Source organism: Eptesicus fuscus, chromosome 13 (assembly GCF_027574615.1).
Source record: "Eptesicus fuscus isolate TK198812 chromosome 13, DD_ASM_mEF_20220401, whole genome shotgun sequence".
NCBI lineage: Eukaryota > Metazoa > Chordata > Mammalia > Chiroptera > Vespertilionidae > Eptesicus > Eptesicus fuscus.
Window position 1 is genome coordinate 66759189 of NC_072485.1, and position 26184 is coordinate 66785372.

Sequence of the window (26184 nt, forward strand, 5' to 3'; positions counted from 1 at the left end):
TTTCCAATAAATCTGGGGAACTTTGTACTTGCATCATGCTGTCTGCTTCATCCTCTTCAAAATATTCTTCTTCCTTCCTGTTTGATTATATCCTTAGATAGTTGTGTTTAAATATAGTATAAGCTCACAATCTAACTGCCAGATATATCTTACTGGAGCCTCAAACATTCACTCAGTCCTGTTTTTCTGGAATGTGACTATATCATTTCTAATATCTAATTGAATTCACTGCATTCACCCTGAAGCAAATTAAAAATAGTAAGAATAATGAACTCTGACTTTTATTCTCATCAGCACAACTGACAAGAAAAGAGACATGTGGAAATAGACTCTTGAATTAAGCCTCTGCTCCTTTATGGGTCTTCTCTTTATTCCTTTTTTGTATGGAGTAAAATACTATGGCAATTGTTGGGAGAATATCCCAACAATTACAGGAAAGGTGTCTGGAAAACCAGCAGTCATAAAACTGTGTTTATGTATACAAGTGGGATGGGTGAATGAGAGAAAGAAAGGAGGAAAGGGGAGAGGGAGGGAGAGAAAGAAAGGAAGTGCTACGTATTCATTATATGACTAATAACATAGCAAAAGTCTTGGGTTTATCTGCTTGGAGTTTCCATCAGTCTTACAGAAAACAATCCTGACAGAAAGTATTTGCTTATCAAAATGTATCTGCCACAACTGCAATCCCTGTGCTATTCACAGATAAATCAATTATCCAAACGCTGGAGTGGAGTCATGGAGCGAAGGAACAACGTGACAGAATTCATCCTGCTTGGCCTGACACAGAACCCAGACGTGCAGAAACTCTTGTTGGCCGTGTTTACAGTGATCTACTTTCTCACCGTGGCAGGCAACCTACTCATTGTAGTGACAGTCACCACCAGCCCAGCCTTGGGCTCCCCCATGTATTTTTTTCTTTCTTTCTTGTCCTTTGTAGATGGCTGCTGCTCTTCTGCCATGCTCCCCAAAATGATATTTGACTTACTCACTGAAAAGAAAACTATCTCCTTCAAAGGGTGCATGACTCAGCTCTTTGCTGAACATTTCTTCGGGGGAGTTGAGATCATCCTGCTCACAGTCATGGCCTATGACCGCTATGTGGCCATCTGCAAGCCCCTGCACTACACAATTACAATGAACAGGCAAGTGTGTGGCCTCCTCGTGGCCATGGCCTGGGCTGGAGGATTTCTTCATGCTCTGATTCAAATTCTTTTTATAGTCTGGTTGCCCTTCTGTGGCCCCAATGTCATTGACCATTTCATCTGTGATCTTTTCCCTCTGCTAAAACTCTCCTGCTCTGACACTCACATCTTCGGACTTTTTGTTGCTGCCAACAGTGGACTGATGAGTATGTTAATTTTTTCTATTCTTATCACCTCTTATGTCCACCTCCTTTGCTCCATAAGAACTCACAGCACTGAAGGACGGCAGAAGGCTCTCTCCACCTGCACCTCCCATGTTACTGTAGTTGTCCTGTTCTTTGTACCCTGTATATTTGTGTACCTTCGGCCCATGATCACCTTCCCCAGTGATAAAGTGGTGGCTCTGTTTTATACTACGATAACACCCATGTTTAACCCTTTAATCTACACCCTCAGAAACTCAGAGATGAAAAATGCCATGAGGAAGCTCTGGAGACAAAAACTAATAGAGAAGATCGAAATAAAATCTATTCATATTTTAAGAACAAGTGTGACTAATAGGAAGGATAATGGTCTGGAAGTCAAAATAATGTGAACTTAAGTAGATTTTGCTCCCCTTGCTTCCTAAAATCTTCAATGGTTTCTCTTTCATAAAATATCAATATTTAATTAAATGATGACCAAAGTTTCCTACAGTTGGAAACTTCTTTGTATTTATGAATTATTGCTCAAAGGGACATTGCTAATCAACAAAAAAATGTCACATGTATAGAAAATCTCTGAATTTGTATAGTCTGTAGAACTATTCTCTGTAAATCTTCAGGTATAGATAATATAACCAACAGGCTAAGTAATTAAAATATTTAAACAAATAGGCCTAGTGGGTATTTTGTTGAAAATGCTTAGTTTTAATCCCAACTACTGTAGTCAAAGTAGATTTATTATTGTCAGAGATAAGGATCAACCAAAAATGAATGGGTTTTGAGGAATTAGGAGTGTCATTAAGGCAGGACTCATTCCAAAATTAATGCTTCTGTGTTACACAATTCCAGATAGCACCATTTACATTGTAATATGGGCTCTTTCCAAAATAAATTATTTTTCTGCCCAAAGCCATAGAGGGATATAAAATTCTTCCAGGCACATTCAGAGAGCAATCTTGCACACAATTTGTCAGGCAGATAATAATTTATGTAGCCCTTTTTTTTCTCAAAGACATCCTATTTACCACTTCACCTCCAAAGTAGCTTTTATTGAATGAATTTGTGCCTCAGCTAATAGGAACATAAGTATCTGGTACAAATGAGAGAGTTGATGATAGCTGAGTAATCAAGACACATTCAAATTTGAATAGAAAATTTCTATACAACAAAGGAAACAATTAAGAGAGTGAAAAACCTACCTATAGAATGGGGGAAACTATTTGCAAACCATACATTTGGTAAGGGGTTAATATCCACAATGTATAAAGAATGCATATAACTCAAGAGCAAAAATAGCCCAACTTAAAAAATGGGCAAAGGACTTGAATGGACATTACTACAGAGAAGATATACAAATGACCAAGCAAATGAAAAGATGCTCACAATCACTAATCACAGGGAAATACAAATCAAAACCACAATGATATGTCACCTCACGTCTGTTCAAATGGCTATAATCAAAAAGACCAAGAGATAAGTGTTGATAAGGATATGGAGAAAAGAGATCCCTTGTGCTCTGCTAGTAGGAATGTAAATTGATACAGGCACTATGGAAAACAGGATGGAGGTTCCTCAAAAAATTAAAAATGAAGCTTCCATATGATCCTATCATCCCACTCCTGGGTATTTATCCAAAAATACTGAAATCAGTATTTCAAGGAATTATTTGTACTTCTATGTTCATTTCAGCATATGCACAATAGCCAAGATGTGGAAACAACCTAAAAGTCCATTGACAGATGCATGGATTTTTTTTTAATGTGGTACATACTTACATAGACTATTATTCAGCCTTTAAAAAGAAGGAAACCCTGCCATTTGCGACAACATGGATGAACCTTGAGGTCATTCTAAATAAAATAAGCCAGTGAGAGAAAAACAAAATGAACTAAAAAGCAAAATAGAGACAGACTCATAGAGTAGGGTGGTGAGGGGGTTGAAGGCCTGAGTGGGGAGGGGGTAGAGGGATTGAGCAAAAAAAAGAGAAAAATCTCATGGCCTGGCTAGGGTGGCTCAGGGATTAAGCATGGACCTATGAACCAGTAGGTCACGGTTCTATTCGATTCTCGATTCCCAGTCAGGGCACATGCCCAGGTTGCAGGTTGTGGGCTGGATCCCCAGGGGGGTGGGGAGGGTGCAGGAGGCAGCCAATCAATGATTCTCTCTCATCACTGATGTTTCTCTCTCTCTCTCTCCCTCTCCTTCCTCTCTGAAATTAATAAAAATATTTTTTTTAAAGAGAAAAAAACTCATGGACACAGACAACAGTGTGGTGACTGGCAGGGGAGACTGGGGTTAGGGAAAAGTGGAGGAAGGTACAGGGGGGATAAATGGTGATGAACGGAGACTTGACTTGGGATGGTGAATACATAATACAGTATACAGATATGGTGTGGAATTGTACACCTGAAACCTGTATAATTTTGTTAACCAGTGTCACATAATAAATTCAATAGAAAAGGAAAAAATGACAAGGCATCATTTACCCCATTAAAAAAAAAAGGAAAGAAAACAAATATTGCATGATTCCACTAATATGCTGTATCTAGCTCATAGAAGCAGAAAGTAATAATATTGGTTTCCAGAGGCTGGTGGAAGAAGGTGGAGGAATGAGCAGTAATTATTTAATTCGCAAGGGTCCTCAAACTTTTTAAACAGGGGTCAGCTCACTGTCCCTCAGACCGTTGGAGGGCCGAATTATAGTTTAAAAAAAAACTATGAACAAATTCCTATGAACACTGCACATATCTTATTTTGAAGTAAAAAAACAAAACGGCAAAAACACCCGCATGTGGCCCGTGGGCCGTAGTTTGAGGACGCCTGGTTTAATGAATATAGAGTTTCACATTGGGAAAATGAAAACATTCTGGAGATGGTTGGTGGTGTTGTTCACATAGCAATTTGCACACTTAAAAATGTTTGAAATAGTACATTAATGTTATATATTATTTACCACAATAACAAAATACTGGGGAAGAGAGACAGACGGAGTGAGTTAGTAGCAAACAGGAGCAAAATTGTTAACTCTTGAGGGTAAAGCTAAAGGCATTGCTTCTGTTTCTGGTTCTGGACTTCAGGAGTGTGTCAATTTGGTTTAAAGGTACAAGTTGATAACAAAGAAAGGTGATTTTGTGCTGGACTGCAGCCAGCTCTTCAACACCTCAGAATCAGAGAGAAAGAAGATTATAGTGGAGCTTCCTTTTTATAGTGTTTCCATTCTCTACCTCTGATATGTTGTCTTTATACACGAGTGCTTGGTTGAATGTTTTTTTCTCCATGGCTACTATGTGAAAACATAGTACTTAACTATATTTCCCCAAGCTTCTCTCCCTGTGGGTCAGAGAGGAAAGCCACATTCCCCCGAATACATCTTGAGACTGTCATCTAGGTATTCATCCCAAAGGAAGTAGATATATCTATGACTTGTGTATTACTCAATCTTTGGTAGCTAGGAATCCTGCCATCTAAGGCTTCTCAGTCAGTCACTAAGAAGAATGTCACTATTTCCCAGGTTTATCTGGCACATAACCTTGAAGAGACTAGTATTTCCATTCTTGGAGCAACCATATCGTTCAGAAGAATCATGTTTCCAGAGAGAAATCCAATTTCTGAATTCCGACCATTGCCTAACAACACCACATATCCTATGCCAGGTTCACCAATGTCAAAATGAGCAACAAAGCCCTATAATGAGCTTTCCAACTTCCTGTACCCAGGTCCTATCCTAAAATAGAGCCAGAGACACAAGTCTAACCAAAGGTCAACTTCATTTCTAAAACTGGCCTCCAATGAGATTTGTGGGTGCCAAGTGGGAATAAATGAAAGACTTTGTTTAAAACTTCAAGAAGTATTTCAACAGAACCAATTACTAATTCTCTGAGGACCTGAGAGGTCAATACAACAAATCCTGCACTTCTTGCAAGCTTATTTAAACATTTCTCTAGAGTCAATGAACAAATAATTGGGAAAAAAAAGGACATTTAAGTAAATGACAGCAGCAGAGCCATGTACCAACAATCTGAAAATTAGTATGGGAAACACTGTCCCAAGCTTTGTGGGTTAGAAGGAAGGCTTAAATCAGGAATAAAAAGAATTCTCTCTATCTAGATTTCTCATGACCTTGTTGGGAAACCAAAATTTAGCACAAATGATTTGAGAAAACATTGTCCAATCAATTTTATTTGATTCACTTAAACATTTTATAGTTTCATATACCAGTTTTTCCTAATTTAAAGAATTTTTATTGCTCCCATTATTTTTAATTTAGATTGAATATAGTTCTAAATATCTGAAACTATATACTTTGAAGATGTACTTATACATACATAGGAAGCCAAGAAAGTGGGGAGAAGTTAAATCCTTGAACTACTAAAGTTTCCTAACTGAAAAAGCTCATTTTCTGAGTGATCTTGGTCATACTGATAATGTGAACCAAAATAAACTAAAATGCCCAAGATTGAGAGAATTGTCTAGAGAGATAAGGATTCCAGTGTCCGGCTGGTTAGCTCATGGAGTGTATCTGCAGATGTGTGGCACGTGCCATGAGGGGAAGAAAGCAATAATGGAGCTCAATTTGCGAATGGAGGAACTCACAATCAACTAGATGCAGGTTAGTGATAACTAAATCCTTTTCTCCATATTTTAAGCATATTGACTTCACTTAGTTTATTTTCACTGAAGTAGTTTTTGTACTTGAAGATTAATCTTTTTCTCTAAAAATGAATTTGGACACAATCACCTGAAACTATCAATCAAAAGCACTGTCTGTATTACTGCCAGATAAGACACTGTTGAGAACTACTGAAGCCATTTATACAGCATTATGGTTAACATTTATGTCTCACAAAGTTGATGGATTCCGCAGGTTTCTGTTTTAATGACTTGAAATTCCTTCTCTTCTTTATGACACCCCTGTTGACACAATGAAGTCAGAATTTGTGAATTAAATCTATTAAGAATGATTAATCACATAGTCAACATCTGTAGGAGTCATGTATAAAGAAGAAACAACTTAGCATTCCTAAAAACTAAACATACCTTTCCTCTCCTTTATGGAAGCTTAGGGGTTATGATGCTGACATAGGAAAAATGTGTGGTTATGTGTTTTGGCAGGGACTGGAGAAAGGAGAGAGAGGGGGAGAAAGAATAAAATAGCTTTATGGTCTTTTGTATCAACAACATGTACTCATTTCTAGAAAACCCATGCATAGATCATTCCCAAAAAAAAGAATGTATTTTTGTATGTATTCAATAATTTCCACCAGTTAGCAATGAAAACTTCAAGTTCATCTTAATTAATTACACATGCCAAAAGCAAAAAATAAATAAATAAATAAGGTGTATTATTTTAAGTGAGCCTATCATTTCTGTCATGTCAACAGGAAACTTCATGACTCATTTAAATCCATTTGTAAAATATAAGTAGGATAATATATCTAATCCAGGGCATTATTCTACAGTTGATGAAAGACTAATTAAAATATTGAAAACTTTTCAGGGAAATTTGTACCACTTACATGTCCACATTTTTAATGGTGTGGAAAGAGTCAGCATGAAAGAGTCATGCTGAGCCAGACACAGTAACTGGGGCTGTTGAGTGAATGCTGCTCAATGAGCTGTTATAAAGATAGTCACTTGGTATTTTGAAGGAAAAAGACTTCATCTGAAGCTCTGGCTCTCTATGTACATGTGCATTCATTTTGCAGAGTCATAACAGCTCACAACACATTTGATATAGACATAGTAAGGCTTGGTACTTTCATATCTGATACACAGTCGACTTTTTTCCTAATCAGTTATTTGTACACTTATTTCTGAATGAATCCATGCAGATTTTTTATTTATTTATCTTTATTGTTGAAAGTATTACAGATGTCCCCTTTCCTTCACCATTGGCCCCCTCCACCTCCTGCCCACCCCCAACGCCAGGCCTTCACTGCACTGTTGTCTGTGTCCATGGGTTATGCATACATTTCTTTGGGTAATCTATTCCTGCCCCTCCTCCTTCCTTCCTCCTGAGATTCCTCAATCTGTAAAAGAATATTCTGTTCACATAACCTATACATATTCATGCCAATAGATAAGAATACCTTCAAAATAATTGTTACTAATGAGGTGTCCCCAAAAGTGAAAGAAAGCCATCTATGAGACTTTTAGAGCTACAAAGAAAGTTTGGAAGTCAACCACAAATCAACATTTACAATAACACCTTGTTTTTATTGTGGTGTTTGTAAGGTGTTATCACTATTTAATTAATATAGGAGAAAGTTTAACCTACTTCCATTCTTCTTTATAGCTATCTACAAAAATGACAGAGGTGAGTGGAAGGGGTAGCACCATCAATCCCAAAGACCAGGTCTAAAGAAGTGATAGACTATTTTAGCACTGAATTTAAAATATCATCATTCAAAAATACTGTGATCTTTCCAGATGGGCCAAGCTGAATCAATGAAAAGGACAAGCAATGTAACAGAATTCATCCTACTGGGCCTGACCCAGAATCCAGAACTGCAGAAAGTCTTATTTGTTGTGTTTTTAATCATCTACTTGATCACACTGACAGGTAACCTGCTTATCTCGGTCACCATCTTCATCACCCCAGCCCTGAGTTCTCCCATGTACTTTTTTCTGTCCTATTTGTCCATTTTAGATGGTTTCTACTCTTCTTCCATAGCACCCAAAATGATCTCTGACTTGATCTCTGAAAAGAACACCATATCCTTCAATGCTTGCATGACTCAGCTCTTTGCTGAACATTTCTTTGCTGGAGCTGAGAACATCTTGTTAATTGCCATGGCCTATGACCGCTATGTAGCCATCTGCAAGCCCTTGCACTATATGACCCTCATGAGCCGACCTATGTGTGGTTTTCTCGTGGGAATGGCTGGAGTTTTAGGGCTTCTTCATGGAGGGATCCAGATTTTGTTCATGGTCCAGTTACCATTCTGTGGCCCTAATGTCATCGACCATTTTATGTGTGATTTAATACCTCTCCTGGAGCTAGCCTGCACAGACACTCACACTTTGGGGCCCCTGATTACTGCCAACAGTGGGTCACTGTGCTTGCTTGTTTTTTCTATGCTGGTTACTTCCTATGTCATCATCCTGTGCTCCCTCAGGACTCACAGCTCTAAAGGGCGTCGCAAAGCCCTGTCTACATGTGCCTCTCATGTCACTGTTGTCATCTTATTCTTTGTACCTTGTTCATTCCTGTACCTAAGACCTTTAACCTCCTTCCCCATTGACAAAGCTGTGACTGTGTTTTGCACCATAGTAACTCCCATGTTGAACCCTTTAATCTACACCCTCAGAAATGCAGAAGTAAAAAATGTCATGAAAAAGCTCTGGGAGCAAATAATGAATACTGGTAATGAATAAATCTTGTAATTGGAATATAGGGGGGGAAATCTTGTGATATTTTGTTACATATTTATTCCCCTTCTTAGTTGATTAAACTTGGGACAGTCAATTATTCTATCTGGATCATTTTTCTTCAGGAACCCACAATAATTATATGAGCTCAAAATAATTATATGAGCTCATGAAATGTGTTTTTTTACTTTTATTTTTTATTTTTATTTTTTTTATTGTTTGAAGTATTACAAATAGTAGTACATATGTCTCCTTTTTTTCCCCCATTGACCTCCCCCCGGCCTCCCCTACCCCCCAGTACATTCCCTCACCTGCCCTCCTCCCACCCCCGTGTCTTGTATCCATTGGTTATGTTTATATGCATGCGTACAAGTCCTTCGTTGATCTCTTACAGTGTTTTTTTACTTTTAAAATAATATTAAAAAATAAATATAATCAAATATAACCTTGGTGGGGTTTTTGTTGCTTTTTTAATACGTTTTTATTGATTTGAGATAGAGAGAAACATTGATGAGAGAGAGACATCGATCAGCTGCCTCCTGCATGTCCCCTACAGGGGATCAAGCCTGCAACCCAGGCATGTTCCCTGACTGAAAATCAACCTGTGACCTGTTGGTGCATGGGATGATGCTCCAACCAACTGAGCCACAAGGGCCAGGGCCAAATAAAACTTTAGATTTTAGTCATCTTTACATAATGCAGTCATAAAATACAATTTTTAATCTTTTTTATGGAGGAAAGGACCCATGAGGACAAAAGTACCAAGGGCCTACAAAAGTCATAATGTTGCCCTTATTATGGATCTGAAACAGATCAACAGCAATATTCTTAAACACACTTTATACCCGGCACTACGGTTAGAATGTTTTATTTTAAAGGAGGGAAAACAATGGTCAACAATGAACCACATGAACAATGGTGGTCCCACAAAATTATAACAGCTGAGAAATTCCTATCAGTTAATGACATCGTGGCTGACATAACATTGTACGGCAACACATTCCTCACATGTTTGTGGTGCGTCTGGTGTAAACAAACCTACTGTGCTGCCAACCATATAAAAGTATAGCACACACAATTATGTTAGTGCATAATACATCATAATGATAACAAGGGGCTATAATACTGGTTTGTACATTTACTATTATTTTAGAATGTACTCTTTCTATTTATAAAAAAATGCTATAGAACAGTATGCCATGTTATGCCAGGAGCAACCTCATACATCTCATGCTTACTGCCTCTCTTAAAATTGCATCTTTTTTGTGTGCTTGGTTTAATCTCACATTGTAGAGGCATGTAGACTATGATCATTAGGCTATATATGGTCATGTAAGAACAAGTATGTGTCATGGAACTGGACAATAATGTCCACAAATCTGAATTAGAGAAAAGAATCCATATCATGAACGTAATGAAAATCTAAGAGATTTGAAAATGGCCTGATGCTTTGAAGTCAGAGATTAAGAGCTTTGGATCAAATAAGCTTGATTTCTCATCTTGTCCCCAGCTTTAGAGAGCCTTGTAAGTGGAAGCAAGTTGCTTTACCTCTCTGCCTTTTTTTTTCCATCTGTAAAAGGGAAATGGCAATTTCCTTAAGTTGTAAGAATTAAATGATTTAAATTGGAAAAGAGTCACCTGAAAGATAGTGAAAATTGCTCAGACACTATACAGCCTTCAGAGATAACACCACAGCACCAGGTATGCTGGGGACTGCAGTGCCTGGCAGCAGAGTCCAAGGTCACTGCCACTGTCATTCACTAACCATGATCACAGGAGGGTCAAACGTCTGCCTCAGCCTCACTTCACTTCAATCTGTGTCATAAATGTCATCCATTTACAAGGAGGGCCAGCAAAGAAGTGAGTTATTATGTCCAACACGGAAACTTCATGTGGCCAGTGAGCAGGTCTCTGGACACTAAGAGCTAGCCCATCACCAACTCCCTATTCTGGGATTAAAATGCCCTTAAATATCTCTGTAGTTACCCATGGGGAGTGGTTAGAGTGATGTGAGATCTGAACAAAACCTGTTTGAAAAGCTCTCATGAATGTTGGATCCTGTCAGTTCTGGTCCTCCAGGAGGAGGAGAAGGGGAGCCCAAGGCCAGAGATCAAAAGAACTATCTGTACAGAGTTTGTGATTTCTGGGGAAGAGTTCAGAAACTTGCTTTCAGGAGGTTTCTCACCCAGGGATTCAAAAAGTATGTGATGCTGACATGTCTCATGCTCTTGGGACTTTTATCAGGCTAGATCTCACTATATATGAAGGCCTTTGAAAAATAGATGCTCTGGCATAACTTCTTATGAGTAACCATCTTGTAAATATATGCAAGCAATTGTATGTTTGAAAAATCAAATTTAAAGATCTAATTGTAGTTCCCAAGAAAGATAGAATGAAACAGGATAATGTAAAAATAAAGATGATGATATAATGATGATTGCTAATGTTTGTTGAGCACATTCTGTGAATAAAATCATGACCTAAGTACTTATTTTGTATGTTTTGAGGCAGCAAATTTCTGATCTTAATTTCTTTCTGTCCTTAATTCATTTGTAAGTTAGTTGGGCCATTGTTAATCATGATTCTGACAACCAAAAACAAAGGGCAAAAAAAATGTTTATAATAAAAATAAAAAATACATACACACACACACACAGTGCAATGGGATCCGTCTTTTATTCTATTTGAGGTTGTGACTACTGAAAATAAAGGTACTTTCCAAATTTCAACTAAAGTAAGTATGCTTTTCTAGAAAGTCCCATGATAAAATTGTGTCAAGCTGGCAAAAATGTTATTTTTAAGCAAGCCCCATCATGATTTTATATTTCTTAGCTGACGTAAAAATTAGCTTAATTATACTTTTACTATCTAACAGCAGAAATGAAAAGGTATAGAATTGAAGGTCTTATTTATATGTAGTGATTATTAATTAGACTTAAACATGTGACAAAGTGAAAGAAGTCAATATTTATTTTGCCCAAGAACTCAGCAACAGTTGTTTTTGCTAGATATAGAATTGGGGGATCAAACCATTATTTACTGATGATCTCCTGAATTTATTGACTATTGAAGACTAATTTTTAGTACTTCCAGTTTTTTCCATAGTGTAAAAAGTGGATATGATGGTGAATTACAGATTTTCTGTCAAACAAAATATAAGTTTATTACAAATTATGGGAGCCTACAATCTTAAAGGGTGAAGACTGGAAAGGGATATAGTCAGAGTTTGTAAAACTAGAAAAAGAATGGGATGAACATGAATGGATGTTACAGATTCCAGGATACTAGAATCCCTTGGAGTTTGAAACAAAAAGAAAGTTCACTTTGTTTTTTTGTGTGTTTTTTTTTAATTTCTTTATTGATTAAGTTATCACATATTTGTCCTCATCCCCCCATTCCCAGCCCACACCCCTCCCCACACATGCCCCCACCCCACTGTTGTCCTTAACCTCTGGATAGGCTCATATGCTTGCACACAAGTCCTTTGGTTGATCTCCCCTTTACCCCCACCCTCCCTACCCTCCCTCTGAGGCCCGACAGTCTGATCCATGCCTCTTTGTTTCTGGGTCTGTTCTTGTTTACCAGTCTATGTTGTTCATTATTTCCCCTAGATGAGTGAGATCATGTGCTATTAGAAATACACTTATAAGAACCGAAAATGAGACAAGCAATAATGGTTATGCTGACAGGCAAATGAATCAGTCTGTAGTGAGTTTCTTTCTGGGCCAACAGTTCTTTTGAGACCCAAAAGTTCACTTTGCATCATTGGCCAAAACATAAACCACTCTGTTCTTAGCACAGCATATTTGAAACTTAGTAGAGATGGAAAAGCGAAAGAAAGGAACACTTGATTAATCAATTAACCTCATGGAAGATTAGGACAAAGTTGAGGTACATATAATAATCTCAGGTAAAATGTGTTGGAGTATATGTGCCAGAAATCTGATTAGGAACTTTACACAGATTATCTAATTTAATTCTTACAATAACACTTTAGATATTATTATCTTTATTTATTTTAAAGACAAGCGTCAGACACTACAGAGGTTTGGTCACTTGCTCAAGGTCATGACATTTCCTTATACATAGGAAATAAGAATCAGATGCAGGTTGACCTTGCTGCAGAGCCAAGATCTTACCATCTCTGCTGTAGGGTAGCAGCCTGCTGATGTCACAAAAAGGTGGAAGAAGAAATGGAAGCCAGACCTAGATGCACACAGACTCCTATATGTAGTGAAGCGTGAAGTTTTTTGCCTTAAGTTGTATTTTGCTCACATTTATACGACGCAATTATTGCACAGAGTCTTATGATATTAACATGGATTGCTACTGAAAGATCTGGATGATGAATCGCAAATAACTGATTTTGAGTTTAGGCATGTCAAAGCTAGAGACACTTGATTAATCAATTAACCACATCAGGAGACATTTTTCTCATTTCTGAAACAGGGATAATAATCATTCGTGCCCTATATATTTCATATAGTTATTTTATAATCAAAGTATGCAGTTCAAGTGAAAGGAATAAACCACAGAAGTGTATGATGATGAATGGATGGATAAGATTAAATAAGTTGATATACGGTAACAAAACAGTTTTGGTTTGCTCCACTCACAGCAATAAAATCATTTCTATTTCCTGCTTTGCCACTCGTGATCCACCTGCAATTTTTTACTATCTGAAAAGCTTCTTCATGGCACTTTTTACCTCGTCATTTCTCAGGGTATAAATGAGCGGATTCAACATAGGTGTCAGAATACCGTAAAACACTGCCATGCTCTTGTCTATCGGTAAAGTAAATGAAGGGCGCACATAAGTAAACACACAGGGCACAAAGAACAGGGCAACAACAGTGAAGTGGGCCCCACAGGTGGAGAGGGCCTTGCGTCTCCCCTCTGCACTGTGGGACCTCAAGGAGTGCAGGATGACAATATAGGAGGCGGCCAGCATGAGAAAGTTCAACAGGCAGATCGCACCACTGTTGGCAACCACCAGCAGACTGGTGACATATGTGTTGGTGCAGGCGAGTTCCAGCAAGGGGTACAAGTCACAGACAAAGTGATTAATTATGTTGGGCCCACAGAAGGGCAACTGAAGGACCAGGAGGAGCTGAACCAATGAATGCAGGAAGCCCCCAAGCCAGGTTACTCCTACCAGCAGGGCACAGAGATGCCTGGTCATGATAACTGGGTAGTGCAGGGGCTTGCAGATGGCCACGTAACGATCATAGGCCATCACAGTGAGCAGAATGATCTCAGCACCTCCCAAAAAATGGGCTCCAAAGAGCTGAGCCATGCAACCCTCATAAGAGATGGTTCTCCCCTCATACAAGGAGTCAGCGACGAGTTTAGGGGCCATCGAAGAAGAATAGCAGGTGTCTATAAAGGACAGGTTGGCCAAGAAAAAATACATGGGGGAATTCAGGGTGGGACTGGAAGTGATGGTGACCACAATGAGCATGTTGCCACCGACTGTGGCCACATAAATGATCAAGAAGACCACAAAAAGAACTCTCTGTATTCCTGGGTTCTGTGACAGTCCCAGCATGAAAAATTCTGTGGTATTGTGTGATATTTCCATAGTCCAAGGACACAGAGAATGCAGGTACAGATTTGCCTATAAATCAACAGAGAAACATAATCATAACATTACTAATTCCAGAAGGAAATATTGCAAGGTTTCTTTTATCTACACCCAATTCCCTTTGCCCCTTTTAACTCTTTCTGTTCCAAAATTCTTATACAAACTTAGTGTGTTAATCACAAAATGTCAGCATCTGTCTATCTGCTAACTTCAGCATCAGTGGGTACTAAATATCTAAGTTACTACATTAAAATAATAATTTAATTAGCCATATTTTAGTTTATTTTGTTACTATTGAACTTTTGTCAGATATTGGTTTTCCAATTCAATGAGAGTCCCTCTCTGACCATTTTCAGCAAGGCTCCACCTAGACACAATGGCACTTGAGAAAACTATGAACATTCCACATCTCCTGAAACTTCTGCATGAACAGTCCACATGTTAAATCTTTCTTCTTGGACTGTGCAGTGAGGTTTGCTACACTTTCTGTTGCAGGAATTTCCAATAGTAACACAAAGTGAAGCAAAACCAACTAAAGCAAGGAGTTGGAGAAACTGATGAGACTGTTGCTGGAGACTTGCCCAACTTCTCCATTTCTCTCCCTGCTCATTTACTCCCACTCCGTGCACCGACTATGGACAAGCTCATGTCTAGGAAGCCAACTTAAGTTACTCCTCCCCCTTGCTTTATATATTCTACATACTCTGCATTTCGCTTTTCTTTGGCTTGGTAAAATTCTTCTGGTTAAAGCTACTAGTCCTTCCGCCGTTTACAGGAAGGAGTCAAAGGTTACAAAAATAAAAAAAGTTTGGTGAGCATCAGTGAAGGGTTCTATTAAATTATTATCTGTGCATTCTCTACATAAATGAAGCTATGCGGGCAGGGAGAAGAGATGGCCTGTCTTACTCAGCTGCAAATTACAATCTCATCCAGCAGAATATTCCTACTGACCCTTTATTCTCCTAACAAAATGAAGGAAAAATGCCTGTGCCTGTTTTAGTTTTGAGAGACACATACTCTATCATTCTCCTGAAAACACAGACCTTCTTAAGGTAGCAAAATCTCTCAACTTGATGAAGATCTGATGCTCAGTTTGGTGGGAATTAAAGGGAAATCATTAAGTGTCAGAGGAAGAGAGAGACACACCCAGATATAAGAAACACTGGAGAGAAGAGCTCTGTGTTGATGAGGAAGCTGCCTCCTTTTTCTCTCTCCAAGCTTTGTTGCAAGAAGGCAAATACAGCTTCTGCAAGTGACAAGCTGGATGGGGACCTTTTCAGAGTAGAACTTTATGGCCAAGAGCACAGATAACAGTAACAAAAGCCAACGCCTGTGTAATGCTTAGTCTTTGCCAAGCACTGTCCTAACTGCCCTACATATATCAGTTCATATAATCCTCACTTCATGCCCAGGAGGTAAGTCACTGTCTTTATCCTTATATTGCAGAAGAGAGTCAGGCACACATTCAGCAACTTACAGACGCATATTCAGCTAATAATTGACAGAGCTAGCAAGCACTCTAGCTAAGGAGTCTGTGGGCTTTTTGTACTATACTGTCACCTAAGCTCATCCGTTTGACTCCTTCCTCTGCTGCTGTTGACTGTCTGTATAAACTGGGAATACTGCTCTACCCTGGGGTTGCAGAGAAAAGTAAATGACAATAGTGCATGTTGAGTGTTTGTACCAAGCCTGGATATGACAAATATTTAATAAAGGGCACATCTGATATCACCATCATCAACACCATTGGCATGTGGCTTAGGAACCAAGGACCTAAATGCATGTACTTGAGACCAAGCAGGTATTGATATGGGTACAATTTTATTATACTAGTAAATAAGAAAAAATTCCTAATCCTTATCTCCATAGAGAATACAAGAGTAGAAAAATAGAATCAATATGAATAGTAGATAGTTTAGCTAAATAATACATTTATATGCCCCAAAATAAAAATGTTCAGCTGGTTCATTGCTGTGATTCAAATTTATGGAAGTACAAAATAAATTATTTGTTAAAAACTAGCAAAGAATAAAAGGCTCCTGTTTGAGTTATCCAGAAGAAGCAAAATTATTTCGTGGAAAATAACGCGAATTTTAGTAAAATTATTCCACCACATTTTTATTTGAGTTGCATTTTATTTTATTTTATTTTAAAAATAGATTATAGAAAACTTACATTGACTGGATCTGAGGACATCAACAGGTCACCAGGATTGGTTTGATTTATACCCTAACAGAAACTGGTATTAAGGGCTATCTTAAGGAAAATTGCTAACTGGACAAAAGTAAAAATCAACAGCATTTATGGTGAGACTGGTCATCTAAGCCAGCTCCAAGCATAGCATCCCAAATTTTTCTGTTCCACATAACTAAACTCCTGAATGAAATCTGAATTGTGTTTTAAATTGAAACAAAGCATAGCTGAGGCCACTGCTATCGATTGTGGAAACTAATCTGAACTGAACCTTTCTTAGAACAGCAGTAGGTGAAACCCAAAAGGTTGTCATTCACTTACAAGCAGCTAGGAATTCGTTTTGTGATCCATTTCCCTCTTATTTGCTGAAGAACCCTATGACATTTAAAATCATCTTTTCCGATTGTCTCCATTTTAGAGACAGTGGATTGAAGACTCAGAGTTTAGGTGCAGCTGGTCCAAGGTCACATGGGTGATTCGTGGCAGAGGCACGCCTGGCTCCCAGGTCACTCGTGGCTCCAGGTCACTCAGGTGCCCTTTCCAATATAACCACCCCCTTCCGTTCTCTATTTTGTCTTTGAAATGCCAAATAAAACCCTGCTGCTAAAATGAGGGAGGAAGTTCCCAGGAGTAGCCAGCTTCTCAGCTCTGCTTTCTGCTAATACTCATCAGCACCCTGTGAGAGAAATCTTTCTCCTTCCCCTGAACAGGGTTATTTATAAGGTGAGAGTGATAACATTGGGGTTTCCTATGTGTGTGCTTCCCGCCTCTCTGAGGGAGACTTCTCCCCTCCCAGGACCATTGCGGAAGCAGCTTTAGAACTAGCTTTTGCCTTGTTCACAGGTCCAAACCATGTTGATGCCATCATTTAATTATTCCCTTCGAATACAGTTTTGGTCTCACAAGGAGTGACCTCTACATTCTGCCTCCTAGAAGTACCCTTTGTCCTTCTAGTGTCTACACGGCTAGTCCACAAATTGTCAGGAGGAAAAGGGAATTATGGTATTTCAGAAACTGGTATTAAGGGCTATCTTAAGGAAAATTGCTAACTGGACAAAAGTAAAAATCAACAGCATTTATTGAGCATCTTCCATGTTCTAAGCATGGGTACTAGCCCTTTTCACATACATCATCTCTTTCATCTTCCCCCATAAGGCTGTGAAAAAAGTATCACTCCCCTTTATCCACACTGCTACTGGGTGGTGTGCTGAAAGATCAGAGAAAGGAGGGCCAGAAGGACCTGAATTGAAATTGCACCTCCACCATTTCAACCATTAATAAGTACTTTTTCAGGCACTTCGTTAAATGCCAGGAATATCAGAGAGAATAAAATGGGCATGCTCCTGGCAGCTTCTACTCCAAAAGGGGGAGAGCTGCCTCCAAACCAAAGCAGGGCATAAGCAAAATAATTACAAATGCAAAAACATGGAATGTATTAATATATAAATATATTTTAATCTTGATGATATTGATACATGTTTAATAATTATTGACATGTGCAGCCGTTTTTCTCCATAAAAATTGTAACCATTTACATTTTCAGTATTCTTACCTATTCAGCATGTGTAATTCCCAAAACTGAATGAATCGTACTCTTAGCCTTCTCCAACGTGTTCCCTGAAAGCTTCCAGAAAAAGTCACAAAATAGGATTTTGTCTGCTATCAATTTGTCACCAACTTCAAAAGGCCCATCAACATTGCCCAGCAATCCTATTATATCAACACATTTTTCCACTTCTCCTCAAGGACCATTTAAAAATTTCTTCAAAATTCTGTTCCCCAACCACAAATCTCTACTCTTCACTTGTTTTTTTAACTTTATTTTTCAATTATAGTTTACATTCAACATTATTTTGTATTAGTTTCATGTATACAGCATAGTGGTTAGACAATCATAATTTACAAAGTGGTTCCCCCGATATGTCAAGTACCCACCTGGCGCAATACATGGTTATTACAATATTATTGACTATATTCCCTGTGCTCTATGTTACAGCCCCATAACTATTCTGTAACTACAAATAGGTACTTCTCAATCCCTTCACCTTTTTCACCCAGTCTCCTAACCTCTCTCCCCTCTGGCAACAGTCTGTTCTCTGTATCTATTAGTCTGTTTCTATTTTGTTTGTTTATTTTGCTCGTCTGATTCCAACATATAAGTGAAATCAATGGTATTTGTCTTTATCTGTCTCACTTATTTCACTTAGTATAATACTCTCTATATTCATACATGCTGTCACAAATGGTAAGATTTCCTCCTTTTTTTACGGCCATGCAGTATTCCATTGTGTAGAGGTATCACAGCCTTTTTATCCACTCATCTACTGATGGGCACTTGGGCTGTTTCCAGATCTTGACTATCCTATATAATAAATGGGTAATATGCAAATTGACCGAATGGCAGAATGACTGGTCGCTACGATGCGCACTGACCATCAGGGGGAAGACGCTCAACGCAGGAGCTGCCCCCTGGTAGTCAGTGTGCTCCCACAGAGGGAGCACCACTCAGCCAGAAACTGGACTCATGGCTCACAGCTGGTGAGCGCAGCGGCAGTGGCAGCAGTGCTAAGGATGTCCAACTGACAGCTTAGGCCTGCTCCCCGCCTAAGCTGTCAGTCAGACATCCCCTGAGGGCTCCCAGACTGTGAGAGGGTGCAGGCCCGGCTGAGGGACCGCCCCTCCCCCACCTCACCCCCACGAATCTCATGAACCAGGCCTCTAGTTGTAAATAATGCTGCTATGAACATAGGAGTACGTATATTCTTTCTGATTGGTATTTCCAAATAACTCCAAAGCATGCCCCCGTAGAAATCAAGAATGACCTACCTGGTTGCCTCAATTCTTAACGCTATTTTCTAAATATTTTGCAGTCAGAAAACTGACTCACTTGCACAAGTCACCACAGTCAAATGGAGTTTCGTTTCATTAACGAAGTCTAAATGTAAAGTAATCAAAGGATATAAAGACTATGTTTACTCTTCTAAATGTGCAAATCTTGGTTCAAACTGTTCCTCAGCAAAATTGAGGTTGCTGTGATTTTTTTTTGAACCTCACGTCACCCTGCTTGGCCCCGGAGGATGGCTGGTTAGCCAGAGACAGGTAAGATTCCTCAAGGAAGGAACACCCTAAGACAGGCACAGTCGCAGAGGGGCCATCAGGAGAGAATTTGGGGATCAACAGAGGTGGGGCACAGACCCTCACCCCCCCAACATTGCAGGGGCCTGAACCCTAGCCCCTTCTGAGGGAGGTCTCCTGCCCCCATGGCTGCTTCGTGCTTCCCATGCCCAGCTCAGATCAGGACCCAGGTGACCGACAGAGACTTGGCCGACAGTAGCTGCCCTCTCACTCCAACAAGAATTGTTTGAGTTGTCTTGTACCCATGGTGTGGGGAAGTGGGTTTACGATATCTAAATCCAGCCTACCACCAGGAATGCTCAGGACCTACTCAAGAAGGCAAATAATCCCTTCCACCAATATTTACAGGGTAAAATAAGATTGTTGTTAGAGTAATAAATTTGACAGTAAAATAGTAGTCAAGTTTTCAGGCAAATTTAAATTGGCTAGTTGAAACAAGCGAATATTCTAGAAAAATTAACTGTACTGGACAAAAAGGTGTTCCTAAAGTGTTAACTAAAATTTTTATTGGTACTTCATCTCATGATAAAATTGTGCACCATGTAATGAACCTAAAACAGTAATATTATAGTGCAAAAAATTAAAATTTAAAAGCCATCAAGACTACATTATAAAATTTTCAAAAGCCTCCTAACATTTAAATCAAAAAAGGAGGGGATAGTAGAGGAATATCATGTAAGGAAAAATATCCTGTAAGTAAATTACACCTAGAAAATTAATACTTTAGAAAATTAATTGTAAGGCTAAAAGCAAGACACCCATGAAAAACACACAAGGTAACAAAACAAGCCAGAGGAAAATCATTTGGGCAAAAAATGAAATAGGATCCCAAGTCAAATTTATAGAAAAAATTCCTTTATTAACTTTTGGTCGAGAATATGTTTCTATATTTTCAGAAAACAACTCTGAGACCATGTGGATTCCAGCAACAGAGAGGAATCGAAAGGACTACTCCAGCCATGAAGACAGAAGAGAAGCAGTCCAGAGACGGAAGACGCTGACGTGGCCTTCCCATACTAGCAGTTAGCAGCTGTGCATCACTGCAGGTTGCCCAGGACCAAACCAGAGAGAGTCGGACCTGCATTACCACCATTTGTCCACCATCCAGAACTGTAATGTCAGTGCTGACATGTACACATAAGGAACTGTTGGACATTGAAATTGGGTCTCAAAAGAACTGTTGGCGCAGAAAGAAACTCACTACAGACTGATTCATTTGCCTGTCAGCATAACCATTATTGCTTGTCTCATTTTCGGTTCTTATAAGTGTATTTCTAATAGCATATGATCTCACTCATCTAGGGGAAATAAAGAACAACATAGACTGATGAACAAGAACAGACCCAGAAACAAAGAGGCATGGATCAGACTGTCGGGCCTCAGAGGGAGGGTAGAGGAGGGTGGGGGTAAAGGGGAGAGATCAACCAAAGGACTTGTGTGCAAGCATATGAGCCTAACCAGCGGTTAAGGACAACAGGGGGGTGGGGGCATGTGTGGGGAGGGGGGTGGGATGGGAATGGGGGGATGAGGACAAATATGTGATAACTTAATCAATAAAGAAATTTTAAAAATTTTTTAAAAAGGAGACTTATGTAAAACTTTATACAATAAAAATAAATAAATACATACATACATACATACATACATAATAAATAAATAAAATTGAGGTTGCTGGGTAGGCTAATACCCTCAGGCTGAAATGGAGCTATTGCCTTCATTTCTACCAGAGATGTTCAAATAGTAAATGAAGTAGGAAAGCTTTCCTGGGACCCCCACAAGATCACATTGGTAGGGGAAAAGCATAAACAAACTTCTGTCGCTGAGTGCCACCATCTTTCCACATACCCAGCATGCCAGCACCAAGAGGTAAAATTAATGAACACAAAGTTCTACAGCTAGAAGATGACAGGGTGAGTTCCAGTCCAGATGATTCCCTCCCTGAAGTCTATGCACTTTTCACTGAACCACTAAAGAAAAGAAGGAAATGAGCTCAATTTTCAACATTCTCCTAAGTACAGAGAGCTTTGAAAGGGCTATGATTGACACCATGGCTCATATAAAGTACAACAGCAGTCTTTTTTTTAACCTCACCCAATGAAATTATTTTATTGATTTTAGAAAAAGAGAAAAGGGGGACAGAGGAGGGGGGAGAAACAACGATGTGAGAAACATACATCGGTTACCGCACAACCTAGGTATGTGCCCCAACTGGGAATTGAACCCACCACCTTTTGGTGTACCGGATGACACTCCAACCAACTTAGCCACATTGGCCAGGGCCATGATCCCACGTTTTTCCAAGGACTTTTAAAAGAGGTGATTTATTCAACACAGATTAATTAAGCTGATGTACAAATACTTCTGAGAATATTGCTTTCAAGATACCAGTGGCTATTTTATTGCCGTTATTCTCATAGTCAAGATCAACATTTGCATTTGTGTTAGGCATCTGATGAAACAAAAAGTTTTTTCTACACTACCATCCTCACCCAATCCTGATCACACTTCCCCTGAGGATTATGCCTATTTTATGAGGCTGTTGTAACGATTAAAGAAGTTAATGCGAGGTGATCGGTAAACATCTGAGGAATGAATAATCAATCTGGAGTTACAAGGGCTTTAGGAGAAAGGGCAGGGTCGAAGAGAACAGAAGACATTATCAACAGAGGTAGTAGCTACCTCTGAAAAACAGACTTTGATATAGGATTTTGCAAGGTCCTATGTGTCCTCCTGCAACCTTCTGAAACTGGCATTGTCACTGTGTCCTTTTGTAAATGTGAAAATTGAGACCCAACTAGATGAAATGAACCACAAATGATTAATTAAGAAGGATTCTAATCCTGCTCTTCTAAATCCATTTTGCACAAATTGGCTCCCTCTACATGGAAACAAAATAAAGCAAAGGGGATGAGTGTGGGCGGCAGTCCTTGCTCAGCTGGAGAGGAATCGGTACTGCTGGGTGAGGTGCTGAAGCTTGTTCTCCTGGCTCTGTTCACCATCATCCCAGGCCACCATCAATCCATGGTCCTTCAAAATATCCTTGTCTGTACTGCTTAATGTCCATTCATTCAGCCTTTGTCAAGAAATCCTGAGGTGGGAAAAGTCCTGAAAGCAGATTTAAGGAACCTGGATTTTGGTCGCTATCTTGCTCTGGATTTACTGTGCGACTTTAAGTAAATCCTTTAACCTCTCTACATTTGTTGATTCATCTGCCTGCTGAGAGAGCATGAAATGAAGGAATAAGAGTAAAGTGCCTCTAATATCATAAGAGACCAAATTAATTTCATTAGGCACATGTTAGCCACGTAAAGCAATTACCTAGTGCTATTATATATTGTACTAGTGGCCCGGTGCACAAAATTCATGCATGGGGGGGGTACAGTCCCTCAACCTGGCCTGCACCCTCTCCAATCTGGGACCCCTCGGGGGATGTCCAACTGCCAGGACTACTGGCTCCTAACCGTTCACCTGCCTGCCTGCCTGATCACCCCTAACCATTCTGCCTGGTGGCCTAATCAACCCCAACTGCCCCTCCCTTCTGGCCTGATCACCCCTAACTTCCCCCCCCCCTTGCCAGTTTGATTGCCCCCAACTGCCCCCCACCGTGCTGGCCTGATCATCCCCAACTGCCCCCCACCCCCGCCAACCTGCTTGCCCCCAACTGCCCTCCCCTGCTGGCCTGATCACCCCTAACCGCCTCTGCCTTGGCCCCACCACCATGGCTTTGTCCGGAAGGATGTCAGAAGATCTCTGAAAGATCACCCAGTCTAATTAGCATATTACTCTTTTATTAGTATAGATAGGTGAGATACTTGAACTTCCAAGAGGCTCTGTCATTCACAGGCTCTTGTATGTTTCCTGAATGAGGCATTAATTATCACACTAAGGGCCCACTTCACTGTAAGCCCCTTGAGGGCAGAAATTACATCTTAATTTTTTTAAATATATTTTTATTGATTTCAGAGAGGAATGGAGATGGAGAGAGAGATAGAAACATCAATTGAGAGAGAATCATTGATCAGCTGCCTCCTGCACACCCCACACTGGGGATCAAGCCCACAACCCAGGCATGTGTCCTGACCAGGTATCAAACCATAACCTTCTGGTTCATAGGTCGATGTTCAACCACTAAACCATACCAGCTGGGCCATCTTACTTTTATTTGTATCCCACTACCTCACTCACTGCAAACACTCAATAGATATTTCATGAATGGAGGATTGAAGAAACCTATGGGATTATTATTAGAAAAGAGCTTATGAGACAAACAAAAACTCATAGACACAGAAAGCAGTATGGTAGTCATCAGAGGGAAGTGGGTGGAGGTAGTTAAGGTTAAAGAGGGTCAAATACATAGTGACAGAAGAGGATGTGACTTTGGGTAGTGGGCACACAATGCAATATACAGATGGTGTATCATAGAAATGTACATACATTCAAAACATATATAATCTTATTAACTCATGTCACCCCAATATATTTATTTTTTTAAAAGAGCTAGAAGGACAGTTGTCATTACAAGCATCAAACTGGAGATGCAAAGCCTGTGTTGGATGCTACAAAATGGGAAGTCTCCCAAGTTCCAGGCTGGATAAGATTTCCTGGAGTGTCACTCACTTCTCTCCCGAATTCCCCTTGACCCTAAACACTTTCCTCATGGCATTTTTTACCTCATTGTTCCTCAGGGTGTAGATCAGAGGATTCAGCAAAGGTGGCATGACAATGTTAAAGAGGATGACAAGTTTGTCAGCAGCCAGGGTGGTAGAGGGACGAATGTACATGAACATGGGGGGCACAAGGACCAAAATAACAGTGATGATGTGTGAGCCACATGTGGACAGAGCTTTGCGGCGGCCCTCAGATGACCGGCTTCTCAGGTTTAGTAAGATGACCACATAGGACACAATAAGGATGATGAAGCACACTAAAGACAGAATGCCACTGTTGGCCATCACAATGAGTCCCACTACATAGGTGTCTGCACAGGCCAGCTTCAGCAGGGGATGAACATCACAGAAAAAGTTGTCAATCTCATTGGGCCCACAAAAGGGCAGCTGCACCGTGAGGAGGGTCTGCAGGATGGAATGGAAGAAGCCAGCCACCCAGGAGGCCCCTGCCAGCAAACCACATTTCCGTCGATCCATAATGGTTATGTAGTGCAGGGGCTTACAGATGGCCACATAGCGATCATAGGCCATGGCTGTGAGGAGGAAGATCTCAGTGCCACCAAAGAAGTGGGCAGAAAAGAGCTGGGTCATGCAGCCATTGAAGGAGATGGTCTTGCGCTCCACGAAAGTGTCAGCGATCATCTTGGGCGTAGTAGCAGACGGATAGCACATGTCGGCGAAAGACAAGTGGCTGAGGAAGAAGTACATGGGAGCATGCAGGGTCTTGCTGGCATTGACGGTGATGATGACCATGAGGTTCCCCAGGATAGTGAGCACGTGGAAGAGGGAGAAGACCACGAAGCACACATGCTGTAATTCCCTGCTCTGGAAAAGGCCGAACAACACAAACTCAGTCACGTTGTTCTTGGTGCCCATGGATTCTCTGCCCTGAACATCAACAAAGTGGTTAGCTCTGCAATGACACAAATTATGTGATATAAGAAAATTTCCCAAATCCAGGGAGTCAGGAAACTGTACTCGGTCTAATAATGATTCTAACACCCAATTTCAATTGGGGAGAGGGGTTCCCCACATATACAAGCAATTCTCAGACACCAGCTGGGAGTCCTACAATTCAACTCGATTTTTTACATTACCTGGAGATATAGCATCAGGTCCCATAACACACACACACACACACACACACACACACACACACACACACAACACACACACACACACACACCTGTATGCTTCTGACCTAACTGCCATAGATTGGAGGCTCCAATGACTCCCTCCTTGGCCTCCCTCCACTAATTTGCTAGTGTGGAAATCAGAGAAAGATTTGGCTTACAAGACTGCCAGTTGATTATAAAAGTATGTAGAATTCAGGAATGGCCAAGTGGAAGAGATACATGGAGCAAGGTATGTGGTAAGAGCTTCAATGCTCTCTGAGCACATCATTCTCCAACTCTCCACCTGTTCACCACTGAAAGCTCTCCAAACCCCAGCCTTTGGATGTTTATAGAGGCTTCATTACTTAGTCATGATTGATTAAAACATAGGTCATTGGTGATCAAGTCAACCTTGGCCCCTATCCTTAGATGATCTACGGGCATTCCAAAGGTCACCTCATTAGCATGACAACTGACCCTTTATATTAATCACTGGTCAGGAAATTCCAAGGGTTTTAGAAGCTCTGTGCTACATATGTGGACAAAGACCAAATATATACTTCTTATTAAAAAATCACAATATCACAAGTCTCCAGCTGTGCTTTATACTAACTGTGAACTTTGGCAAATAAATTAACTTTTCAGAACCTTGTTTTCAAAGTGTAAAAAGGTAAGGATATCTGTCACTTCCTCTGTGTTCTATTGTCCCTGGTATATACCATCTTCATGGTGTCAGTGGCATTGTTCTGTAATTGTTCATTTACATGCCTACTC

General features: G+C 39.9%; 4 protein-coding genes across 4 annotated transcripts; 2 read left to right on the top strand and 2 right to left on the bottom strand.

The window, feature by feature from the left end:
• The first annotated feature begins 682 nt into the window (after positions 1-682).
• Positions 683-1737, top strand: LOC103291013 (olfactory receptor 4C5-like). Its single transcript, XM_008146978.3, has one exon. It carries the CDS (start codon positions 736-738, stop codon positions 1735-1737), a length of 1002 nt encoding a protein of 333 aa, XP_008145200.3. The 5' UTR covers positions 683-735.
• A 6055-nt stretch (positions 1738-7792) lies between these two features.
• On the top strand, positions 7793-8722 carry LOC103290818 (olfactory receptor 4C45). The gene has a single exon (XM_008146714.3). It carries the CDS (start codon positions 7793-7795, stop codon positions 8720-8722), a length of 930 nt encoding a protein of 309 aa, XP_008144936.3.
• A 4669-nt stretch (positions 8723-13391) lies between these two features.
• LOC103290816 (olfactory receptor 4C3) lies at positions 13392-16844 on the bottom strand. The gene is made up of 2 exons (XM_008146713.3): positions 16829-16844; positions 13392-14284 (listed from the first exon to the last, which is right to left on the bottom strand). Exons 1-2 carry the CDS (start codon positions 16842-16844, stop codon positions 13392-13394), a joined length of 909 nt encoding a protein of 302 aa, XP_008144935.2.
• Positions 16845-24241: 7397 nt separating this feature from the next.
• On the bottom strand, positions 24242-25171 carry LOC103290819 (olfactory receptor 4S1). The gene has a single exon (XM_008146715.2). It carries the CDS (start codon positions 25169-25171, stop codon positions 24242-24244), a length of 930 nt encoding a protein of 309 aa, XP_008144937.2.
• Between the last annotated feature and the right edge of the window lie 1013 nt (positions 25172-26184).